Source organism: Sciurus carolinensis, chromosome 5 (genome assembly GCF_902686445.1).
Source record: "Sciurus carolinensis chromosome 5, mSciCar1.2, whole genome shotgun sequence".
NCBI lineage: Eukaryota > Metazoa > Chordata > Mammalia > Rodentia > Sciuridae > Sciurus > Sciurus carolinensis.
In genome coordinates this window covers 130,075,311-130,101,125 of record NC_062217.1, presented here as the reverse complement: position 1 = coordinate 130,101,125, position 25,815 = coordinate 130,075,311, and the positions used below count along the sequence as shown (strand labels likewise).

The following is a 25,815-nucleotide window of genomic DNA, read 5'->3' as shown; positions in this document are numbered from 1 at the left end:
GGACTTTAAGTGTCCAGAACTATAAGAAAATAAATCTCTGTCCTGTCAGTCATTCAGTCTGTAGTATTTTTGTCAGAGCAGTCACAGCTCCTAAGGACACGCATGAGGAGGCCTCTGGTCCTCCAGGAGCTGCCTCTCCTGCTCGGCTCCAGGCGCCCTGGACAGCCCCACCGACATGCCTGCCAGCTCTCAAGGTGGCCAGATTGTCACAAGTCACGGGTACTGCCCAGTATTCCTCACTCACCTCGTCCTCCTACCAGGTCGGTCCTCGCCAACCTGCTGACGCAAATCACATCCTAACCTGCCCTGCCTGACACACCCAGCGTCCCCTCCCACCAACTCTTCCACACCCCCCATCCATGTCCACGCCATTCCTCCTCAGTCATGTCCCCTCAGTTCCACCTGCTCGACCTGACTGTGAGCGGAGGGAGACTCCATGCTGCCCCCACAGCCCTGCTTCCCCCAGACCAGCTGAGGCGGGGTGGACGGAGGCCTGGAGCCTGGCTCTGCTCTGCACGCCGCTCCCTTCTTGCCCAGCCTGCCCCTCAGTGTCATCTCTAAACTGGGGCCATCTGCACAGCAAAGCTGTGACTTCGGCTGCACTCGTGCCCAGTGCCCATCGCAGTTGGTATTTTCTTGAAAGTGCCGCTCTTCTCCCCCGGTCACGATGCTTGTGAATTTATGGGCTTCTGCGGGGAACTCTGGTAGTCTACCTTCATCGAAATGATAAGCAGGGTGAAAGTACCTTCAACCCCGCCCCCATGACAGCATACTGAGGAAGCTAACAAGGCGCCCGGGCCCAAGGGCCTGGGTTCTAATCCAAGTATGGCCAGATTCACTTGCCCAACAGCCTGCTCCCTCCTCTTGAAATGGGGAGGGCACATGCCCCTCGCACCTGCGTTCTAGGCTCGTTGTGTGCTGGGGTTTCACCTCCCGCTCACCCTGCAGCTCTGACCAGTGCTCTCCATGCTGTCCATGCTCAGGACTCCTGGTCCCTACTCACTCCTTCTGATGCAGCTGGCCTCCAGGACTGCCCTTTCCATGGGTCCTCCCCAGGGCCCTGACCTCAAACCACCGTTCTCTCTCCCTGTCCCCCAACAACGGGACATCTTACAGTCCAGAGGCCCAAGCACTTGACCATTCACAGCTCCCAGACTCCCACCTCCAGCCCACAGCTCTCCTGACCACCAGGCTCATTAGCCCAACTGGCTTCTGGCTCCTCCAGCCCTGGGTTCCTGGGGTCCTTTCCTCCTAGTAATGCCCATTCCATCCAGGTCTCCCAATCTCAGTGGAGGGTCACTTGCTTGGCTCCTCTCTCTCTCCCACTCTCCATGTCCGAGTCATCAACAAGGAGGGCCCAAAACGGACCTTTTTCACCCCTCCCTCCCCTAGGCCACCCTCGTTTCTCCCTGGGGTCACCGCAGCAGCTTCCAACCGGTGCCTCTGCTCTGCCACAAACCTTGCACTCTCTTCTCAACACAAGCTAGGTCTAGGTCGCCTCGGAATGCGGGGCATGTCTGGCCCTGCACGCCCACAGGTAGGGGGTACGCTCTCCTCTCTAGTGACCTTGCACGTCGCCTCCTCAGGGCCCTCCAGGGCCCAGCCAGTCGGGCCTCCTCCTACTCAGTCACCCCATCCGCTCCAGCAACATGGCCCACTTCACTGAGACAGCCACACTGGGAGTTGCCTGCACAGGGCCTCTGAGCCTGCGTGTCCTTCAGGGTTTTCAGTAAGCCGGCACTGCACCAGGGCAGACTGGCCCCACCGCTTCCCCCTCGGTCCTGTTCCATAACTCCCTAGCCCCATGTCCAGCTTTCTTATTTTCTCTACAGGATTTACTGCCTGATACAGACTTTACTCAATACTTACTTACCGTCTGTATCCTGAACAAGGCGAAGCCCCCAAAACAGAGACTCTGGGGTGCTCTGCTTTTCCAACCCCCACTCCCACTCCACCACCCAACAGCAGGACATGGCCAGAGCTCCAGCTGTACACGCTGACCAAGTAAACAAAGGTTGCCTAGAGTCACTGCTATGATGGTGTCTCTTGCCACCCTGGAACCCCATTTAGTTGCGCCAGAGGGCACTCCCAACCTAAGCCATACTCCAGCATAGCCAACGGGACCCACTTCCTCACCTCCCCTTTGCTTCCTGCAGAACCTGTGCCTTGATTCAGGAAACCCTCGAGAGCAACTTCTAAATCACCACCAGGGGGCCCTTTTGAGAAAGCAAAGGCCCCAGGCAGAGAGGAGCCGCCCAGTCCTCCTGCAAGCAAGTTTCCCACAATGCCCTCGAACTGGCCCCAGGGAGGCCCAGGCTGCCTTACCTGCCACCAGGTGGGCCCGGCTCCGGGAGCACAGGATTGCATTGAACTTAGATTCATCTGTCCCCAGGCGGTTCTCCCCAGCTGCATACAGCTCCTGGGGAGAAGACAGCACGTTCAACAGCAGGCCTCACGCCAGACCCCTGGCCCAGGTCACCTAGAGGGCAGGCAGTGTCTGGCCCTCTGGCCCCTGAGGAGAAGGAAATGAGGCAGCTGGGGCACAGATTTGCTAATCCCTGCTGCAGAACCAGATGTCAACAGGTCACATCCCCTCTGGGTGGCACAGAGGATTCTGAGGCTGGGGGACACTCAGACCAGGACAACCAAGGCCGTCAGGCAAAGAGCATCCTTAACCAGCCCAAGGGAGCAGCCATGCAGAGATGAAAAGGGGTAGAAGGAGAGGCTGGGCTCAAGGCAGGTCTCTGGCCCTCTCCGAGCCCTTTCCTCAGCTCTAAAATGCAAAGGTTGGATCTGATGTGAACTCGAAAGCCCCAGAGGGCCAGCTGGGCAACAATTGACGGAAGTAGGTCAGCTTTAACGTCGAGAGTGGGGCCCCACAGCTAGCCACTCAGAGGGACAGTGCTTCTCAGCAGCAGCTGAGTCCTGGGACAGAGGGACACAGTCTGCAGCTGCCAGACCCACTCCTCAGAATCCTGAAATCCAGATTTCTACAGACAATTTTCCAACCTTGAAAAGCAGTTTCCCCATCTACAAGGAGGAACATGGGAGACAATGGCTATCACAAGGGCAGGCAGGCTGCAGTCACGGAGGAGGCATCCCCTCATTCGGTTCCTCCTCCGTTTTTCCTAGCGTAGACCATTATGTTTGCAAAGAGGCAGAATTTGCATTTGCCTGTTAATAACTTTTGAAGGTCTGAGTCCTAAATGCTCGACAATTTGCAACTCTGTCCCAGATGCCTTCAGGTCCCAGGTAGCAGCACTTAGACCTATGGGCACCCATACCAAGGGGAAGGTACTCAGTGATCCCGCAGGTCAAGGTGAGGCTGAAGGAGGTCAGGCATGGAGGAGGGAGAGCATGAGACCTCTGCCTTCAACAGAGGGCTGGTGGGAGGTACAGCCATCCCCTCCCACAAGGACGGGGCTCTCTGCAGCCAGCGCCCCAGGGTCCAAATGCACTAGTAGGAAACACAGACTTCTCCAGAGAAGCACACACACCTGGGCTTCCCCTTTCGCTCTGCAACTCACAATTCTCAGGAAGCAAAACTGAAGTGTCAGCTGGTGTCTAGGTGGCAGTCTCAAAAACTTAATGGGCAAGAGCTAATTCTGCCCCTGTGCAAACATAACAGTGCACATGCCTCAATACCAGAAAGGTCCCAAGCCATGTGAAATCCCACATCCATGACTCATCCATCAATCACTGCAATATTTATTTTCTTGCATGTTCCCCTTTATAGGTGGGGAAACTAAAGCCCAGAAGATTGGGTGGTTTCTGAAGGTCACAAAGTGGATAAATGGCAGGGCACGGCTGAAACCTGAAGCACCTGCGACCCTCTCTGTATCCACTGGTCTTTTCCAGAGCACCTCTCTGTGGAGGAAGAAAGTGGGGAACACCCCTCATTTAGGAAACCTGGCCTGGTCATCACACTCACCTGCACATCTCTCTGGACAAGGGACATGTCCACGTTTGTGCTTTCATCCCGGTTTCCCTGAAAGGAAGCAGGTGGCAGGGTCAAGATCTCCCCTTGGCGGCACCTAGCTCCTCCCTCTCCGTTTCCTGCCCCTTCCCTCCCTGCTCCATTCCCCCTTCTCTGGCTTCCTGCTGTGGGGAAGGCACCTGAGAGAGAGAGATGAGGAGCCGCTGGAAGTGCCCTGACGTGTCACTTCGGATGGCCTCCTCCAGGGTCTTTTTGAATTCTGAAAGGGAGACACAAGGACATCAACCCCCAGCTGGAGCTGCCCACTGCAGGGTCAGTCAACCATGGGACAGGACGGAAGGCCCAGATGGCCCCTCCAGACATGCAACCTGTGACCCCCAGGCTGCCCTGGCCTTTGACAGGCGTGGCCCAAACCACAGCCCCCCTCACCTTAGTCACCTGCCTGTGTGTGAAGAGCAGGCAGGGCTGGACCTGGGTCAAAGCCCAATGTGCTGGGAGTGGCAGGAAATGGGGTGATAAGGAAGCCAGAAAGGAGCAGGAGGCCCTGGGAGAGGTGTGGCCCAGGCCAGGCCTGCAGAGCCGTCTGCAGGGGGCAGAGGCCCTGGGGCCAGGCGCACCTGCTTTATAGGCTCTGCTCAGTTCCCGGATGTGCTCATTGCCTCGGGAAGCGAGGATCTCAATCAGGCAGGCTTCGTCGGTGCCAGCCCCCTGCAGAGGCAGAAAACACAGCAAACCACACACTGTTACCCTAACCAGCACCCGCGAAAGACAACAGGTGCCACACTGTAACTGCAGACCCAGAAGCAGACCCGTGGCACTGTTCCTGGGCCTGGGAGCCAGTCCCCCCACTCCACCTCCCCAGGCTGGGTAAGCACTAGATAACAATGTCAATGGTGATGAGTACGGATCACATGAAGGGTCACCACCACTGACAGGAAACAAATCAGAGAGGTACAGTGACTCTCCAGGGCCACACAGTACTTGGTAAGGTCAAGTTGTGGACCAAGGTCTATTTTATTCCAAGGTCAGCCCATGCGTGAAATGACAAATGACCGCGAAAATAGGCTAAAAGAGATCAGAGTGGGTATGTGGGAGTCCCTAGTAGACTATGGAGTGTCTGGGGACATCGAGGAATAGGCTGCAATCAGGATAAAAAGAATGACCATACCAGAGATAGTAGGAAGGCAGAGGACAGGGTCAGCAGCCTGGCTTTTATGTCACTTTGAATCTTGGCTATGGGGCTCACCAACTGTGCAACCTTGACAAGTTACTTAACCTCTCTGTGCCTCAGGTGCCTTGGGTTAATGTACAGAGAGCATTTAGACAGTGCCGGTGAGGCAGGAAGCACAGCTTGTGTGAGGTATTTTTACAATCACTGATAGGTCCCTGCTCCTGTCAGGTCACTTGGAGTTTATGAAAGGCTTCTGCATTAGCCACCTTACCCAGTGCCCACTGCGCATCCTACAGCAGCCACTGTCCCCACCTCCCGCATGCTAAGGGACACAGAGCTGGATAGCAACAGCTCGACCACGCCTGTGTTGCTCCCAGCACTCCATCACCGCTGCATCAAACTGCTGAAGGCAGTATGGGGCAGCAGCCTGGGGACCGCCGCACTCCCCAGTCACTGCCTGCGTCCTCCCTGGACTAAGAAGCAGTGTGTGTTCCTCGCTCCCTTCCAGGCAACACAATGGATCTCTACTTCTCCTGGGGGAGGCATCTGGCCCTCGTGAGCAGTTCCTGCCGGGATCATGTTCCACCCACAGGGAACCCTCTCCTGAGGGGGCTGCCCCTCCCCCTCCCCAGGACGCACACAGGTGCAGGACTGTACGGATGGACAGGACCTGCCCTTCAGCCACAACCATCTAGACCTGGGGGAGGGAGACAGTAAACCCAAGCCAAGCCCATCAGAATCTGCCCCATTAGGAATCTGGACAAGGGACAGCTGGTCTCTTCTGTAGCTGGATCTGGCAGGAAGCAGGGATGGGGGGTCATCATCTGGAAGCAGACACCCCACAAGTGGAGACAATCACATCTGGGTCCTGCCCTTTACATGCCCACCCTTCCCCATGCCAGGCCGTCTTTATCCCCATGACTGATTCTCCGCCTCTACTTTGGTTCAGCTCAAGTGTGTGGCTGCCATTTGCTAACAGCAGAGTCCTGCTGAATGGCAGCAACCCCAACTACAGCCTCAACCCCCTCTCTCACTCTTTACCAGCTTCCTCCACACCCCCAGTTCCTGACTCTTGTTAAAATGGAGAGAGACTCAGATGCTCCCTGGTGACAAAAGACATGTCACTGTGCCTCTTGGGGAAATTACTGGAAGACGTTCTTTCTACAGCGTTTTGACTCCGACCCAGGAGGCCCAGGAGCCACACTGAGCAACAGCTAGGAGGGGACAGTAGCACTGCATGCCATCTGGCTTCCTTCTGGGCTGTCTCCTCACCCACACGCACCCGCCACCTCCGCTCCACACCCTCCCACAGCCCCACACCTACACACCTTGATGGCTTCCTTTATCTCATACACATCAAACAGGACTGGGGTCTTCATCAGAGCCAAGATTGTCTTCTCAAAGTTTCCTGACAGCTCAGACTTCAAGTCTTTGATCAAATCCTGATTGTATATTCAAACGAAACAAGGACATTTTGAGAATCCACAGAAGGTGACTCAGAGGAACAGAATCCCAGAGGGGACGGTGGGCATCATGGGCACCACAGGGAAGAGAAGCCTGCCTTCAGGCCCGGCCCCAGGTCTGTGCCTCAGAGATGCCCGCCACCTGCAGCACACAAGGTGAGTGCTGGGCTGGGCACTCACCTGTCCAACATGTACACAGAATTTACCTGTTGCAAGATTCAAAGTTCCACAAGTTCAAAAGTGCACCCCTTCTGCATTTGTTCAGTTCTCACATCTTTTCTTCCAAAACTCTTATGTCAGCTAAACCACCCAGGGTGTCATGAAGAGGGAGGGGAGAGGAACCTGAGGCTGGGTAGGACTGGGGTAGAAATGAACTCCCCGTGGTCTTGCTGAGCAGTGACAGAGTCAGGGCTACAGCCCAGATGTCCACAGGCCTCTCACCAAGCCTCAGCACACTGTGGACTCTGGGGTGCTCCGTTGGGACATCCTTCACCTCTAAATGATGCCACCATCCAGAGGTGACCAGCTGGGGAGGATCAGGAAATGTCCTAATGCAGCTCACTGTCCACTGGATGTCCAGGTTCACTCGGCCCCAAAGAAAAGTGGGGCTGTGGGCCATGCAAGAGGCAACCCCTTCGCTTGCCTCTGGAGGGACCAGGCCCCACTGTGCTCCCCTATCCCCAGCCCACAACTCACCTTGCCGTAAGCCGTCTTGAAGGACAGGAGAATCTGCTGCCGCTGCTTGTTGGAGCGACTCCCCAAGCAGTCGATGATGGCCTGCTCATCAGTTCCTGGGGATGAGGCAGTGGGAGCGGATCACAGGATGCTCTGTGGTCACTGACTCCTGGCCTGGGACCTCCAACTCTCCCAAGCCCACCTTTCCTTCCGACACCCCTGGGGCCAGGTTTGCCCCCGCCGGCCACCCTAGCCCACAGAGCCACTGTGAATCTGCCCGAGGATCCGGAGTGCAGGTAGTCAGAACCACCCCAGGTCTCTCACCAAAGCCCTTCATGGCCTTCCGTAAGACCTCGGCATCTCGCAAGGGGTCGAAGCCAGAAGCATCTGTGATGGTGCCTCGGTTTCCAAACTTGGACAAAGAATTGCAGGTAAGATGACTCACACGCTGGCTATCCTGGGAAAAGGCTATCCCACCCCAGACTCTGGCACCCCTCTCTCTAAATCTGGGGGAGCTCAAGGAGTCCAATGTCAACAGCGCAGAGGGCTATGCACCGAGTCTGCCTCAAGTCACTGTTCCCTGTCCTTGTGTCCTGGGGCGGTTTCTTCCTGCCTTCAGTGGCTAGGAGCCCTCACAGCTGCGTCCTGCTGCTGAAAACCTGCCCTCCACCCAGGTCCTGCAGGGCCGGGCCCGGGGCCTGCAGGAGGGCTCCTGCCCCTCCTCCGCTCCTCATCACATCATGCACAGGAGCACACGTCAGGGCAGTCCTGACGGCAGCTAGTCCAGGTGGCCTCTTGACTGCTTCTTGGATTAGTGTTGGTTCCCTCTTGTTCTGGAGGCCACGCAGCCTGATTGCTGTTCTGCCTGCGCAGCTAGTAGCTGTATAACCCCAGTGAATCTGAACTTCCCATCTTGCTATCTGGCTCTTAAATGTCCCCCACAGACCCGAGTGTCAAAAGGCCTACAGAAAGTCCACAGCACTAGTGGGAACTGGCAGCACCGTGAGGAGCCAGGGGCCTGATGGGAAGAAGTTGGGTCAGGGAAGGTGTGCCCCACCCCTTCCTCTCTGCTCCCTGGTTGCTGCAAGGGGACAGTTTCGCTCCATCGCTTGCTCCCTGCCATGGCACTCTGTCTTGATACAGATCCCAACAATGGGCCAAGTGACCGAGGACAGAAACTGTGGACCAAAATATATCTCCCATCCTTTAAGCTGTTCATCGCAGGTATTTTGCCAAAGTGACAGAAAGCTACGGCACAGCCTGAACTGTCTCCTGGTGGGCTAGGACAGACTGTGACAACACAGCGAGGAGAGACGGCAAGGAGGTGGGGAGGCAGGCTGGAGGGCAGCATGCGGGCGGGCAGGGAGTAGAGGGGACCCTCTGTCTAAAAATAGTCACCCAGCACATAGCACCAGCCCTGTGCTCGGCTGGTTTGCCACGTAACCATGACAATGAATTCTAGGCTCTGCAAACATGAACCGTTCTCCAAAAGGAGCCAAGTTCAACCCTGAGGAACTGCCAATTTTCCTGACCCGAAGGGGATTTTAAGAACCCTCCAAAACCTGCCTGGGAGGGCACATCAAGGGACTACTGGGCATGAGCCTGGAAACTGGTGGCCTGGGCAGTTCTTAAAAACCACACAGCCCAGGCAGTCAATCACAAGAAGAATTAACAGCACCCCTGGGAAGTTCTGACCCAACTTGCACTTGAAGCATCTAAGCCAACTGGGAGAAGCAGGCAGCTTCCCCAGGCCCCAGGAACCACCCGAGGGAGCCTGTGAGAAAGCGATGCTCTTAAAACAAGAAGCAGCAGCGGAGGCCTGGGCCTTCCCGAGCCCCTCCCCGCCTTGCTGCCAGAGGCCACAGGGCAAATGTCCAGTCTTTGGGTTCAGGTCCAAACCAGCACTCACCTGAGCTGGGGGGACAGCAGGGGTGACAGTCCCAGAGCTCGAGTATCCTGGGTAGCTTGGCACTGGCTGTGGTTGCTGCCCTGGCGGTGGCATTGGTGACTGCCCAGGGTAGGTCATTGGTGGCTGCCCAGGGTAGGCCCCTGGGGGCTGCTGCCCAGGGGGTGGCATGGGCTGGCCTGGCACAGGGGCCCCTGGATATGATGGATATGAGGGCATCCCAGAGGGCGGGTTTCCTCCAGGGGGCGGGTACATTCCATACGGAGGAACAGGCTGCTGGGCCGGAGGGGGCTGCCCGAAGCCCCCAGGAGGGATTGGAGGGTAACCACCCCCAGGGGCCCCAGGGTACATGTTTGGCACGCTGGCTCCTCCGAATGTCCCAGACATGTTGGCTGCCTGAAAGTGCACAAAGCAGAGCCTGAGGCCCACGACCAACAAGGCCTAGTGAGGCTCCGATGGCCTACCCTTCCTGGCCTGAGCCCTGCAGCTCCCAGGAGCCTCATCCCAGGGCCTGCCCACAGCACCGTGGGCACCAGGCCCTGCTGGCTACACTCTTCTCACCCTGAGCCCACTCAGTACTCACAGCATCTCCACCAGAGCTATAGGAAGGATAATTACACCCACAGACGTGAAGTGGGTTCAGACCCGGGAACTACAGAGCTACAGAGTCGCCAGGCGGTGCAGCTGGGGCTCTGACCTGACTCTCTAGCTCCAAACCAGAGACCTGCCACCCCCAGCGCGGAGGGGGCGATCTTCCTTCCCCCATGCTGCTGCTCCAGCCAGACCGGCTGGGTGAAGGTAAGAGCTCATGGCCCAGAAAGCACAGGGCCCCTTCCTGCAGCTGCGCAGCCCCCTGCACCAGCGAGGCAGATGTGTACTCACAGAAGAGAAGCCCGAATCCCTGCGAGGGCTGTGCCCCAGACCCAGACCCCGACTGCGTCCGCACCCGCCTCGCCTTTCCTCTCCAGCTCAAGCCTCCTCCCTCGCCCTGAGCACCAGGACACAGCAGCTCAGCATCTGGCAGTCCCTAATGTCCACACGGCATGGCCCTCCTCTGCTGAGATCTTGGCTCCACACCGCCTCTCCGCCCTCCGGGAGTCAATACCCTACTCACATCACCCGCCCACTCCCGACCCCTCTGCCCGGCTCTTCTTGCTTCTGTAACCCACACTTCAAGGTCGTCACACGGTTATGTTATTGTCTGTCTCTTCCCAACAGACGCTGAGTGCACCAGGGCTGAGATTTTTGTTCATTACATTCACATATCCCCAGTGCCTAGCATCGGGCCACAGCAAATCTAGGTGTGAGCTGGCTGCCGTTTCCATATTTGCTGTCAGATTTTAAAATATATTTTAGAAGCAAAACAACAAATAAAATTAATGCGCCTCCCCAAGTTCCTGCCATACACCCACCCGGGACAAACCAGAATAGATCTCCATGTGTACACACAAGCATGCACACGTGGACACCTGTACACAGCACTCACACACACACGTGTGCACAAACACGCAGACACACAGCTCCATCCCCCTTGGCCCTGTGCTGAGCTCAGAAGAAGGCACTCAACAAATTTCCATGAAGGCCCCACACCTAGCCAACCCCTAAGGGCTAAGAGGACCCTGAGAGACTATCATCCAATATGTTCCCCTTCCCCTCATTTGAAGAATGGGGAAACTGAGGCCCAGAGCGGTGGTGGGGCCCAGAGGCAGTGAGGTGGCAGAACACCGAGGAAAACCCTCATGTTCTAAGACGCAGCTCAACACACTCCATGCTCACGAGCCACCCCTGAAGCCACAGGGGGCCAGGGACCTGATCCCTCTGGCCATACAGTCCTGGCCCCAGGGGCAGCCTCGGGGCTGGACTCACCATTCCTGAGAGGTAGTCCTGGTTGAACTGCCCTGCATAGTTGGCCACATTATCCAGCCCGATGGGCGGCATGCTGGGTGGGGGGTAGCCAGCACCACCCCAGGCACCACCACCTGAAAGCAACACAGGCCCTTTAGCCCCAGGCCAATGGGGAAAGCAAGATGCAGGCTCCCAAGTGATCAGAGCCTGGGGCCAGCATCACAGACCACAGGAACACCAGGGAGAGGGTCGGAGGAAGGGGAGGCCTCCCCTCTGTCCCGGGAGGAAGCAGGCTTGGCCTTCTGTGGGGTAGCTGGGAGGCAGGGAGGGCGCAGGGCAGGCTCTGCCATCCTGAGCGCACCATCACAGAGTGGGAGCCCAGAGGCAAGGGCGAGCCACTCCAGGACACTGTGCTGAGCTTGTGAGCTCAGGGCCCTCTGAGAGTCCACAGTGATGGGCCGGCATGGAGGTGAGGGGTCCGGCAGCTTTGGCTGTTTGCTCTAAGTCTATAAAAGGCAGAGACAAGAGGACGAAAGGATGCAGGGAGAGAGCTGCGTCATGGGGGACAGTAGAGCCAACTGGGTCCTCGGGCAAGGTTCTCAACCACCCCGGGCCCATCTTCTCTGCAGAAAAATGGGCACAATGACCAGTGTGTGTCCAACTGCTGCAACAAGGAGTAAGTTAATGCCTGTGCAGGTGCGGCCACACGTGAGCCGGTGGAGGCTGCTGCCTGGCAGGCGCATCCCTGCCCACACTGGCCTCATGTCTGGTTCTTCAGTTCCAGGGCCCTGGGACCAGGGATTATCCTTCCCTAAGACACCTGCCTACCCTCCCTCCTGCTGCTCAGGGGCTGAACAGCCACACTGACAGAGGTGGTGACAGCTGGACTTGGCTGGAGAGGGGAACAAGGCCAGTGGGGGTTAAGCTGGGGGGCGAGCAGCTTTTCAGCAAGAAGTGGCCCAGCTGAACCCTGACGTGAAAGGGACAGTGGCCAAGTCACCTCCTGGTTGGACCAGCTCTTCACCTGTTGAACTCGAGAGAGAGAGAGAGAGGGAGGAGGGAGGAAGGACATAAATGGCCTGTAAGTTCCACTGATGCTTAGACCTCGGCTCCAAACGTGTGCAATGACTGCTGTGTCCCCTGGGGCGAGGGGCAGTACAGCTCGGACTCCCTGGAAATGGCCCTGTCTCCTCTTCCTCCCCGGAGCTCTCATATTCCCTGTTCTAGTGTGGGGACCAAATATCATTTCAAGACAATGAGGGCCCAGGGCCGGGCAGATGAGCCCTAAATGCAAAGACAAGCTGTGCTTCTGGGGCAGGGTTCTGATGACCAAGCAGGTGGGACACTCATCCCATAACACATGGCTCCAGGCAACTGCGGGGACTGCCATCTGACCCCCACCATCTGCCTCCAGGAGGCAGCCTCCACTTCCTCCCTTGGCGGCGGCGGCGGCGGCGGCGGGGGGGGGGGGGGTTGCTTCTGCAAAACCATTCTCCTCCGGCCAGGGTAGAAGCTCTGGAGGGCACCCAGCCAGAGGCTTGGCCTGCCAGACTCATGAGTGTCTGGGTATATCATGGGTATGTCACTAGCAGCCGGTGAGGGAGAGATCTTTGAAGCCATTTTGCAAAGGAGAAAATGGAGTCTCAGAGAAGTAAAGGCATTTATCCACTTTAACAGCAAATAAGGTTGGGGACCCAGTCCTGGTCTGGTCCAGGGCCTTCCAGAACTAGGTTCAAACCCAGGCTTCCCCATGACCCAGGTGGCTCCTCTCCAGGCCCTGCCCCCACTGGGCAGGCCTCCTCTGCTGTCCTCTCCTCCGTGCAGGTCGTGTCTCGGGGAGGACAGGAAGTGAGGCAACTCCCATTCCTCCTTCCCCACTCCTGGCCCACCCAGCCCCTTACCTGGTGCAACTGGTGGGTAGCCGCCGCCAGGAGGTGGGGGATAGCCTGGGTAGCTCATGGCTAGATCTGCAAGGGAAGAGAAAGCACTCAGGTGTGGCCTGGGCACCCTCACCAAGCAGGCCTGCTGGTGCGGCTCCTCAGGGACAGCAACCATGGCCACAGCTGCAGGAGTTTCCACAGGCCAGTGGTGCAACCCACTTTACTAGCTTCCTGGGGGGCCTCAGCAGAACTGGGCCTCCAGCTAGGACTGTGGGCCAGGCCCTGACCCTAGGCCACAGGAAGACTCACCACCCGGAGCCTTCCCGATTCCTTGACAGCCCCTCTCACCTACGTTTCCCTCTGGCCTCAGGGAACAAGGGTGCAGCAAGTGTCTGGACCTGCACTCTGACCTCAGGCGCCAGAGAATACACTGCCTCCTTTTCAGGGTCTGCTTGTCTTTATCTTCCCATGCCCTTATCACATCCTCTAGCAACAGGGGAAAGCAGAGAACGCCGTCTCCTGTGCCCAGTCTACGAACCCCCAGCTATCCACTGTCACTCCAGCTTGGGTCTGACCGAAGCTACACCTTCCAGGCTCCAACCACCAATTCATCAGACGGGGGACCTTGTTAGGTGTGGAACTGTTCTTTCTAGAAACAGAAGGGCCCTGCACAGGGATTTTACCTGTTTCGGGGCTCAGAATCAGGGCAGATGGGTCAACGCCATTGTTCGTGATGATAAGGTCACGGAAGCTCACGGTGAGTAAGTGACTTACTTGCAGATCTGACAGTAAGGGGAGGAGAGAGCCTGGACCCAGGGCAGCTGTGGGACACCTGCTCTCACAGCCTCTCCGTACACTGATCCTTGGCAATGCCCTTGCCAATTAAGCTGCCTAAGAGGGGCACAGATGAGCCACCACGCCAGCCACTCAAAGAGACTCATGCAATCTGCCTGTTCTTGTTAAGTGCCAGCAGCTGCGACTGTCTGCAGAGGCTGCCAGCGGCAGGCCAGGGTGAGGAAACCTTCGGCTCCCCCAACAATCCCACCTGCTGCTTCCCCCACACATGGGTACATCAGAATCCTAGAGGGATGGTTAACACACACTGCTGAGCCCAGTTTCTGGGTCAGAGAAACAACTGACACTGTGAACAAGTACCCAGGCAATGGCACCAATTCGGGGACCCTACTTTGAGAAACACTGTCTGGACACTCTCCACCTACAAGGTTCCAGTTGGCCTTCATCCACCCTGAAGAACCAGATGTGTCATTTTTAAGGAAGCTAAAGGACTTTCTTAAGGTGCCATGGGTCCCCAGAAGGTAGGCTTGGTTCTCAGCGATAAAGGTGTGGTCACCTGATTTGCTCAGTGTGTCCAGACATGACCACAGGCAAAGCAATGGGAAACCACCTTAGAGGTCTTGGAGAGGGCTGGAACTCTTACCTGTAACCTTGGACTGAGGATCCTTCCCTTGCAGTTTACCATCTTTCCGAACGAGTAACACAGGTGGCTGAAGTGCCCAGTGGCAGTGCCTTGGGCATGGTATGAATAGCCATCTCCCGGCAGCCAGTGAGCTATCAGCACAAAGCCTCACTGGTCCTGCCCTCCGGCAGGACCCTCCTTCAACCCAGATTCTGCTGGGACCCTCGGGCCTCACAAGTGGGAGGGAGTCTGGGCGGGGACAGGTGAACCAGGAACCTTCTGACTCCAAGGAGCTGCCTGAGGGGACAGGATGAGTTGCAGTGGTCACTGGCACCTGCACCTCCAGAGACAGTACTGGGCAGGACTTCAGGGCACCGAAGCCCTACTCTATGCCAAGCCTCTTCTTTATACCAAGTAAGTGTCCACCAGGCTGAAGATTTAAATGTAAGAAGCAGCTCCAAATCCCAAAGTCATAAAATAGAGTTTCTGCATTATTAGTAACAACCAAAACAACACAAAGACAAAACAAATGACTCACTTAGAGAGAATGTTATACAATTAAAGAAAGACCAACTACTCAGGAAGCCATGGCTTGAGCCAGGAGTTAAGGTCCAGCCTGGGCAACACAGGAGACTCCCCCATCTCAAAAACAAAAAAGAAGAGACCAAAAACCATTAGAAAAAATGTGTGTGGAGAGTGGTTACAGAAGAGGCGTGGAAGAAGTTCACCTTCAAAAGGTGCTAAGAGAATCCCCAGTTAAAAATGGAGAGATGCCAAAATTAAAAATAGCACCCGCTTTAACCCAGCAACTCCACGAGACATTTATCTCCCACTTACACTTGGCCCTGTAGGAAATGATGTACAGCACGGACTTTACTGTGGTATTTACCTGTAACAACAGAAAACCCCTCACCACCCAATATCTAGTCAAATACATCACAACGGATTCCTACAATGGATACTCTAAGCTATTTTCAGAATTAGCCAGCTCTATGGGGACATGAAATGATCCCCGTTCTTCACCAAGGTACAGGGTTACGTGTATACAAGCCAATAAGAAAGAAACCAGCAACACAGAAGCTAAGCTGTGCGCATAAATACACAAGCACCGCCCACCCTGGAGGGAGGAACAGGGCTCTGGGGACACTGGTTCCCTCGGGAGGGAAGAGCCGGGAGGGAAGAGCTGGGAGGGAAGAGCCGGGGCTAGGAATGGGGCGTGCTCTTCACGCGCGCACCCTTAGCATTTCCGCCCTCATGGACTGCCTACCAAAACTGCAGCTTTTAAAATGGCCTAATGCAGGTGGGCCTATCTGATCACGCTTCAGGCCACCCCTTTCTGCCTCACAGATTCGGGGACTGCTCTCCCAAGATTACAATAACTCTCCCAGGGCCCACTCAGCTCCAGACAGCCCCAGTCAGTCCTGGCAAGAGTCACATCTGCCTCCTGGGAAGGGCTCTGCCCTGCCAGCCCTGCAGGCCCCACAGGGTGGGCCCAAGCCTCCCGCAGAGCTGCAGTCCTGCAGTCTTTCATCGGGGTCCCTCCTCTACCCAGGATGCCACCTCCCATCTTCTCCTCTCCTGAGAGAAGGTCTCCTTATTCCCCCTATTTCTACATAGAATAGTTTCAAGCCTGCTGCTCACTTTCCTATCTGTCCTTGAGCCTTTCCAGGACCAAAGGGCCCAGGTACAGGCTGTGGGGCAAGGCAGGACATCCCCCACTGCCTCCCCAAGGGCACAGCCACCCACCTCCCTGGATGGCTGCACGCGGGTTTTCTGGATGGTGGAGCCTGAACACGGATTCCTGTTAAATTTCCCTCGTAGGTCCGGCCATTGCTCCAGCACCCTGAGAAACTGCGTCACGCACGTCACGCTCTCGGCTCCTGCGCCCTTCACTTCCCAGCTGCAGATCTGGTGGGCACAGCATCTGTGCTCTTCTTCCCAGAAACTGACACAAAGGCTGACCACTTCCTGACCTGTCATGCTGACAAGTCCCCACCTTGATATCAGACACGGGGACACAGGCATTCAGTCAACTGTCCCCCAACTGCCACAACCCAGCCACATCCCCACCACGTTCGGACGAGGGCTGCCGCAGCTTATCTCCCTGACAACCCGCAGGGGAAAGGGGAAAGGGTAAATGGCTAGATGGCCTTGGGTGGCCTCGCCCTGGACCTCACCTTCTCCCACCCACCCAGCCCTCGGTCTCCGTGACAGCAGGCAGCACAGCGAGCCTGATCAGCAGACCTGCCATTCTGAGGATCCCCCTGCCCTGGGAACTAGGCTTTTCTCCTGGCCTTTAACAAAGAAAAAAGGTGCGTGGGGCTAGGGTGTGGCCTAGCTGTAGTGTTCCTGTCCGGCATGCGTGAGGCCTGGGTTCAACCCCCAGTATCTCAACTACAAAAAACAAAGAAAGAAAGAAAAACAGCTGCATGGACCTGGGGACACGCTTCACACCACTGAGTGATGCTGCTGGCCCATCTGACCACAGCACCCAGACACGGGACTGACTGCAGAGGTCCCCCACACTGCAGGCAGATGGCCTCCTGAGGGACTGACTGCTTCAGCTCTTTTTGTTGTTTGTTTGTTTGTTTCTGAAGATACAGGAGGACCTTACCACTGAGCTACAGGCCCAGTCCTTTTCATTTATTTTGAGACTAAGTTGCTGAAGCCGCCTTGAACTTGCGATCCTCCTGAGTTTAGGTAAGATTACAGGTGTGTGCCACCATGCCTGGCAGGACTGCTCCAATTCTTAGAACCTGCCTCTGGGGAATCTCCAGCCTCTGGTCCTGACTCTCTTAGGACAATGCAGCACAAACGCCACCTTCCTTCCCGCAGCTGGGCACTGATTTCATTAAGCTGTGGCGGCTGCAGGTAAAAGGCTGCCTCAGTAAAACAGTCACCTGCGGGCCTGTTACCCTAGCCTGCTGGGTCCCACTGCCACAATCGCAGCACCAGCAACTCTGCAGCAGGGCCCAAGAAGCTGCAGGTTCAACATACTTCCATGAGATGCTGCGCTGCTGGACTGTGGGCCACACCTGAAGCGACACCGCTTCCCCATGCATGAGCATCACCTGGAGAACTCAGGAAACACAGACACCTGGGCCCCAGGCATCCTGGGCCCTTGAACCTGAGGTGGGTCCAAGAATATAAATGAAAATATGCCCACACCAACCTGAGGGTCCAGGAATTCTGATTAATTGATTCTGTGGTCCACATGCTGGAAACCATGCCTTCAAGGTCCTTGGCACTTTCTGGCTTGTACCATCTCCCTTTCCTTCTCAGCAGTAGACTGCGGGCACGCATCCCAGTCTCCCAGCATCCCAGCAGAACCAAACTCTAGGGCACTAGGTGAATGCCAAAGGAACAGAGCTGGGAGCTTCTCAGGGGCTACAAAAGGGCCTGTTCCCTACGGTTGTGAATATGCACGTGAGTAGACCATTAAATTTCAAGGGCCCCACATGGGCACGAGCCAGAGTCCTCACACAGGGGAAACTAGAAATGCTATGTGGGGACAGGAGGCTGAACCACCCAGAAGGGAGTTTTGCTTCCCACTCTTGGCCGTCCCCTACCCCAGTGAGGAGATGGACACCAGGCCTCCAGCCAGCAGCAAGGCTGGCCTACGCACATCATGAGGTAGCAGCACCCTGTCTGGCCTAAGAGTTTATTAGCGTCCCACCTGGAGGGACAGGAAGGGCTCACACAGGGACAGAGCCTGCACTGGGTTAAGCTGAGAGGCACAGGCCTGGGAGCACCATCCCTGGGCCTGAAGCTCCTCTGCACCCAGCAGCAAACCAAGCAGGCCGCGACAGATGAGAAGGGATGCCTCCCTGGGTGACCCTGCACTGGCCTTCCCAAGCCTGTGGCTGGAATATTCATTTGTCCAGTTGTTTTTAATATTCAATCTTTAACCTGATTTCATACAAAATTTAAATACATATATAGTTCAAATCATGGTGTTCTGATAACCCTCACTGACACATTTTGTAAAATAAAAGGAATAGCACGCACTCATGATCCAAGCTATTCAAGAGGCTTAGGCAGGAGGATCCCTTGAACCCAGGATTATGAGGCCAACCTGAACACCACAGTGAGACCCTGCCTCAAAAAATAAAAGGAAAAGAGGCCACAGACAGCAGGGAATATCTGCAAAAGACACGTCTGACATACTGTTAGCAAAATATACAAAGAACTATTAAACCTTGCCAGGAGCTCATGATTTCAGAGGTTCTGGTCCTTGGTCAGTTGGCGTATTGCTCTGGTCTATGTGAGGCAGGATGTGATGATGGGGAGTATGTGATGAAGCCAAGCTGTTCACCCCATGGGGGGCTGGGAAGCAGAAAGTGAGAGAGGTGGGTCCAGGTTCCAATGCTTCCTTCAAGGGCACATCCTCTTAAAGGATCCACCACCTCCCGGCAGTTTCACAGGTTCCACAGTTCAATACAGGGGCCTTTGCCGGTAATTTCAGACCCAACTACAGCAATGTTTATGGTATCTTACTCGAAACTGCTGAACTGAGACGTCCTTCAGTAGATGAATGGATCAATACACAGTGGTACCACACTGGACAGTGCAGTAAGAGTCTACGTTAAAAAGAAAGACGCTATTGTGGACGAATGCACACTAACTGCATATAAGTAAGTGAAAGAAGCCCATCTGCAAAAGCTTCATATCATGTGATTCAAAATATAAGCCATTCTGGAAAAGGCAAAACCAAGGTGTAAGATGACGGGAGGCGGCCAGGAGCCAGGGGAGGGAGGGAGAGCAGAGGCCGCCAGGCAGTAAATCAACCCCGCGTGACGCTGCAAGGTGAATACGCCACTATACCTCAGAACCGAGAGTGCACACCACCCGAGTGACCCCGAATGTGGTCTAAGAGTGTGGCAACGGCGTGTTCCTGTTGTCTCTCAGCATAACCAGCGTGCCACCCGGGTCGACAGTGGGAAGGCTGGGCATGAGTGGGGGTGGACAGTACGTGGGGTTTGTGCCGTTCCCACTCACTTTTGCTATGGATCCAAAACTGCCCTAAAAACACATTTCATTGTTTAAAAGTTAAAAATAATCAATAAAAGGAAATTCAAAAAGTCCAGAAAGACAAAGTGCCTCTGCCCCCTCCCCTAACAACACACACAAATGCACAGTCCAAGACACACACATGCCGGGAGCAGTGGCACACGCCTGTCATTCCAGCAACTCGGGAGGCTGAGGCAGGAGGACTGCAAGTTTGAGCCCAGCCTCAGCAACTGAGTGAGGCCCTAAGATCCCGTCTCAAAATAAAAAATACAAAGGGCTGGGGTTGTGGCTCACTGGTAAAGCACCACTCAGTCAAAAGACACACAGACAAAACACAAACACATACACATGAATTTATATAAAAAGGTACACACATAGTAGATCATGTATGTTCTTAATGTATGTATGATCTGGAAACAGGAAAGATGTGTTTGCACATCTGTAAACTCTCTTCACTCCAGAACAAAGTCAGGCTCTGCCGTAACGGTCCACGTGACACTGTGACACAGTAAGATACGCATTTCTGGCAGTGTGTGAGACTGAACCTGTGGGGTCTGCACTCACTCCGGGTTGGGTCGGAGCAGAGCTGAACAGCACACCACGTGGCTGGTGCTGGCGGAAAGATCGACGTGCAAAAAGCCCAGACTCCGGTCACAGGAGTGAAGAGAGCCGTCTGAGCCCAGAGGGAAACCAGTCTGCTCTCCACTTCTTTTCAGGCCACATTCCCACCTGGTGACCTCCTAGTGACGTGTAAGGTGGACAGTTAGCCTTGAGCCATCTGAGAAGCTCATGACCTCCATGTGCCACCCGGGAGCAGTAGGTGTGACTGGCCCCAGATGGCTGGACAGGGGAGGAGAGCCTGGGCAGGTGGGGCTGAGCCCAAGATGCAAGACAGAAACCCAAAGCAAGCAGAAATGTCTACTCAGCCCAGTTCCAAGAACCCAGCGGCAAGGCCCTCACCCAGTGACCTGCTGCCAGGTCTCCCGGCTTGTCCCACGGGGGTGGGGAGGGGGTCACCTCTTATGGCTCTTCCTTCCTCTTGGGTCTTAGGACTTCCAAAGAGCTTCCACCAAAGCCTCACAAGGCAATTTCCACACTGGGAGGGTCTTGGAGACTCTGTAGGGCCCTCCTCCCTGGGTCCAGCCTCCTAAAATCACAGGCACTGGGGGCGGGGGGCGGTCCAAGCAGAATGTGGCTTGCTGGCGACACAGCCTGCCTCATCCCAAGTGGCTCCGGCTGGTCCTGCCCTGGGTAGTCCGAAGCCCCCTCCTCCGAGGGCAGGAGACAGCACAGCTGCATTTAGAAGCGGGCTCTGCGGAGGCCATTCCTCCTACGGGGTTGCAGAGCCTCAGGGCCTCAGCTCACACCACCCACCCAGTCAACATTTACACCCCAGGCCCAGTCCAGGCAGGAGGCCAGACGCAGCCCGTACCTGCCACACGCACTCAAGTCAGCTGCAGGGGCACCAGCACACCCTGTAAGCAAAAGTGCTCCAAGCAGTGCACCAGAGCAGGCAAACGCCGATCAACAAGGACTGACGCTTCTACACTCTTCTTATGGAGACTATGCACTCAACAGAACACAGGGCAAAAATGGTCATCGCTGGGCTTCGACCGAGAGCCTTCCCAGGCCATCCTGACTCACCCAGACCTGCCTGCTCCCCTGTACTGTTCAGAAGAAAACCCCAGACACTGGATATTGCTTCACCTGTAATTTTTCACCTCTCTAAACATCGTGAACTTGAAGCAGACACACACACGCCTGCATCAGCTGGAACTCTCGGGTAATAACTGGGCTTCTGTGCCAACGGCGCTCAGGCACGGACTCGTCTTACAGGAAGTAGAGCGTGTGATGCTGAGGGCACCTGTCAATACAAGGGGCCAACATACAGCCCCCCAGGACTCTTCCAGTCCCTGGACCAGAGAGCTCCTCCCTGGTGGCGAGGCTGCCAACCTTCGTGATCGTCACCTTCCAGGGCACTGGGAAACACGGGGCAGCGACCTGTTCACCCCATCACCCCGCACCTGGCTTAACGTGTACCCCATAAGTGCAGCGTGGGTGGAAGGCTGAATGGAGGTCTGGGGCCCGGCACGTGCTCTGCAGAGGGGCGGCTGAGGGAGCCAGGCCCCGCCTCCAGTACCCTCCACCGCGACACTCTCCCCCGACCTCTTCCCTCACTGGCTCCCACGACCATGTGAGCATCGAATAGGAGGCACGTGCTCCGCACAGGCAGGGCAGGCACAGCGCCATCAACGCTTAAGTCCAGGGCTCCCGGCAAGGATGACACCTTGACAGGCATTTTTGCATCCGGGCACTGTGCAGGGCAGGACCCACATCCGGCGTGTGACAGGGCTGACGGATGGATGGCAGTCACACAGCCACAGGGTCCGAGAGCCCACCTGATCCCAATCTGCCCTCCAGGCATCCAGTCTCTTCATTTTCACTGTAAACCTGCTCCCTTCTGAGCTCCCACCATCACGGCCCCCAAAAGTCTTGCTCGGGTCCAACCCGGGCCACCGACGTCCCCGGCCGGGGACGCCAAGAGCAGAGGTGGGCAGCGTGACCTAGAACTGGAGTTCCTGGACACCAACTTAGCAGAAGGGAGCTGGATCACAGCGTAAGAAGACGGACTTACTGTCCGAACCCTTAGGAAATGCCACTGACGACGCACAGTGGGGACGGCCAGTTCCCAGAGCACGGTGAAAACTCTGAGGGTCCTGTAACAAAGAAGGCAGCCCGCCTCCACCCTGCAGCTCCCAGACGCAGCAGGCCACAACCACAGCCAGCTACGCATACTAACCACGCGCCAGGCAGGGAGTTATGTGGAATTCAATGTCACGGACCCTATGAGACAAGTACCAACACAGCCTCCTCCTTGCTCAGGGGAGACGGAGGCCCAGGGAACAAATGGCGGAGGCAGAGTTCACACCCCAGGCAGGCTGGCACCAAAGCCCAGCACTCCACCACCCTGCCACACTCCCTCTCGAGCCCAGTGACCCCAGAACAGTGGCTCGTGGGCTGAGCTTTGGAAACACTGGTGTGACCAAACAGCATGGGATCAGCAATCAGGACACGCAAGCTGGTTGCTACGTCATGCTGTCACAGCGTGACTCTGTACTTCCATGAAGGCCATGAAGGACGGTGGGAAGAACACAGCTTCTAAACCAGACTGCACAGGTTCAAATCCCAGCTCTGCTCCCTACTAGCTGTCTGATCTTGGGCAGGTTAACTTTTCTCAGCCTCAGTTTCCCAGATCTGTAAAATGGGAATAGTAATATCAAGTTCATTCTCATTATATCACCTAACCTTTCCTTGCTGGGATTAGGAGGGGGAGCTGGGGAAGTTGTGTGGACTCTCAGAAACAGGATTTATGACCTGTAATAGAAAGCCCAGAGAGGCCACCATGGGAGGGGACAGTGAGAAGGTGCTGTCTGTGAACCTCAAAGCAGATCCTTACCAGACACCAAATCTGCTGGCACCTCAGGCTCAGACTTCCAGCTCGAGAACTGGGAGCAGCAGACTTCTGCTGTCTACACCTCCCAGGCTGTGGCATGTTGTCACAGCAGCCCACGCTGGTCAGACCACCTCAGGAAACAGCCACCCACCCCGAAGGGGAGCTGCGCGGCCTGGCTGGGGCAGAGACAGGTCTGTTTCTGAGCATGAGCAGAGCTGGACCAGCTACAGAAGCTCAATAAACGGGACCACAGAGCAAGGGTGGCCGCTGACAGTGACGTCCCCGCGTGTCTGGGCCACAGCACTGCCACGGCTCTCCACCACTGCAAAGCCCAGCCAGCTTCTCCAGGTCACCTGGCCACAGGACCCTCCATGCTCCTAACCCTGCAGTAGCCACTCGGCCCACCCAAAGCAACCCTTCCTGGGGCTCAGGGGGAAGGGACCCAGGGGAACCCCTCCTCTACACCTGCCCTCATCAGCGTGGGGACGAGGTGGCTGAGTGCTCAACCCAGGCCACGCAGCCTGAGCATCAGTTGCACTGGCTCCTACGCCCGACAGGTTCTTTCTACCACCCAGCTACTCCCTCCTCCCACACTCTCAACCGGTTCCCCCATCTTTGCACTGCCCATGATCCCCCCCAAAAAGCCACAAATGTCACAGACTATCACAAGAGACTTCTCGATTCTGCTAAATGGATTTTACCCACAGTCCACACAACTCTGTTATCATCTAACACTGCTGCTGGGCCATGACAGTGACATACAGGGTTTGGAGTCCAAAGACAATGACTCCAATTCTAGCTCTACCCCTCACTTGCTGTGTGACCTGGGGCATACTGCTGGACCTCTCTGAGTCTTTCTCTTCACCTACAAAATAGGAGGAAATACATCCCTCTTACTCTGGCTCTGAGGATTCAGACACTAATATCCATATATAAAGCTACCCACCATGATAACTGATTAGCATCTGGTAGACACTATATGTTAATAATCTTAACTCATTCCTTAAAAAGCATTAGCTTGGGAACTAAGATCTAGGTTCTAACTCTGTCCCTTGCTGTGTGACCCCCCTTGGGCAACTTAACTTCTCTGAACCTCCGTGCCTTCTGCATAGATATGACTTCGTCCACTTACCTTGGATTACTGTGAGGATTGAATGTAGTAGTAAGAATGAGCTTTGTAAAGTATGAGAGCTATCGTCCCTGTGACCAACTTGCCTTTTGTCATTCTCTCACAAGTATCCAAAGAGGACAGGCTGTGACATTTGGAGAAGGAATAAAATGATCACAGACCCTAAGTGTCTACCCTCCTGGTGACCAGCCCATGCAGCGAGGGCAGTGCCTAGCCAACTGCTAAGGTCACGGGGGCCTCAGGACCATGCTGGTCAGGAAGGGTAGAAGGGAGCGTGTCCCAAAACCTGAGATGAAGCCACCATCAGGCACCACGCTTGGGCCCTTCAGAACACCCCACAGTGCAGGCCCTGACCCCCAGAACCCAAGGTCATGTGAGCTTCCTACGTGGCAAAAGGGACCATCAAGATGAGATTAAGGTCACCAGTCACGAGGAGGAAGGATCCTAGATAACCCAGGTGAACCTGCCTGTTCCAGGGGTCCTTCAGGTGGGGGGCAAGAACGCAACAGGCAGGAGGAGGCTCCTGCGGAGGGAGGGGACCTCGGCCACAGATCGCAGACGCCGCTGCGGCGGGAAAAGGCACGGACAGAGCCCAGGAGCCTCAGGAAAGACACAACCTGCCAACATCCCCACCGTAGCTCTGAGACCAGACCACAAGACGCGACTGTAGAATGAGAAAGTCACATGGTAAGATGGTCAGTTACCCTGGGGGCTCCTCGCGCAGCTCGCTGCAGATCTACAGAGGCCCTGGGATCCCCCTTCTGGGTCACATCCAAAGGACATGGAAGCAGGACCTCAAACAGATATCTGTGCACCCAAAGTCAGAGCAGCATCTCACAGTTGTCAAAAGATGGCAACTCAAGTTTCCCTGGATGTACGGAAATGTAGCACAGACCGTGCTGTGGAATATTACTCAGCCTTCAAGAGGGAGGAAGTTCTGACCTTCCTACAACCTGGATAAACCTTATGCACATCATGCCAAGTGAAATAAGCCAGCCACAGAGGATGACAATCATAGATTCCCCTTCTATGAGGTTATCTAGCATGGTCGAAGTCACAGACAGGAAGGCATGTGCTGTTGCCACAGGTCAGGAGAGGGAACTTGGAGCTCATGTTCAATGGGCATGGGTGGTCCAGGAAGAAGAAAAAGTTCTGGAGGTGGATGACTGTGTTGGCTGCCCAACATGTGCACGTATTTAAGGCCACTGAACAACACGCCTGAAAACAGTTAAGAGGGTCAATTATGTTGTATATGATTTACCCCCAAAAGCTGCATGGCTTTAAGCCACAAGTCTGTAATAATCTGCTACCATAGGAAAAGAAAACTAATCTATACAGTGACCATCTCCTCTCCTTCCCTCCAGAGCCTTCCACGGTGTCCTGGAAGAGACGTCAACAAGTCCGCCCAGCCCAGCGAGCCCTCCCTGACCAGGAAGCATCCAACCACCAGGCCACAGTGCAGCGCTGGAGGAGGACCTGGTGCTCGCTCGCTCGCCCGTGCGTCTGGGAGAGGAGCTCAACAAAGGTTTGCTCACTTGTGTTATAGGTCAAACCAGTCACCATGGTCACCATGAGTCACCACGGTGAGACTCGGCCCAAGGATGGTTTCCTTGTGGCTAAACAAGACACACCCAGGCAGCCATGCAAATGCTCTGGAGGAGGGCAAGGAGTGCCCTGCTGGGCACAGGCAGGCAGTCACGCCTGGAGGGGCTGATTGTGCCCCCGGGAGGCGGGCAAGTTCACACCCACCCAGCCCAGCTCCTCCTCCTGTTCAGATGGGGACACTGACAGCCAGGAGCGGAACTGCAGGCCAAGGTGATACAGTGAGATCCTAGGAGGGCTGGTCCAGAGCCCCCTCCCCCAAGACAAGCAAGCGCTCAGCATCCCAGAGGCACAGCGCAGCGTGTCTGGGGGACGGAGACCCACTT

The 25,815-nt window shown here is 55.8% G+C and overlaps 1 protein-coding gene across 3 annotated transcripts in view; it reads right to left on the bottom strand.

The window, feature by feature from the left end:
* Nucleotides 1-25,815, bottom strand: part of Anxa11 (annexin A11) — a 42,879-nt gene that overhangs the window by 4,749 nt on the left and 12,315 nt on the right. For 2 of the 3 annotated variants that reach the window (XM_047552820.1, XM_047552821.1), the window contains 10 exons: nt 12,899-12,964; nt 11,019-11,131; nt 9,156-9,548; nt 7,571-7,658; nt 7,268-7,362; nt 6,437-6,550; nt 4,555-4,645; nt 4,117-4,196; nt 3,932-3,988; nt 2,326-2,419 (listed from right to left, as the gene is read on the bottom strand). In XM_047552820.1, coding sequence (XP_047408776.1) covers nt 2,326-2,419; nt 3,932-3,988; nt 4,117-4,196; nt 4,555-4,645; nt 6,437-6,550; nt 7,268-7,362; nt 7,571-7,658; nt 9,156-9,548; nt 11,019-11,131; nt 12,899-12,956 — 1,183 coding nt within the window. In that variant the 5' untranslated portion in view covers nt 12,957-12,964. Of the gene's footprint in view, nt 1-2,325; nt 2,420-3,931; nt 3,989-4,116; nt 4,197-4,554; nt 4,646-6,436; nt 6,551-7,267; nt 7,363-7,570; nt 7,659-9,155; nt 9,549-11,018; nt 11,132-11,825; nt 12,022-12,898; nt 12,965-25,815 lie in introns of those variants that run through there. The other variant, XM_047552822.1, reaches the window with a different exon arrangement.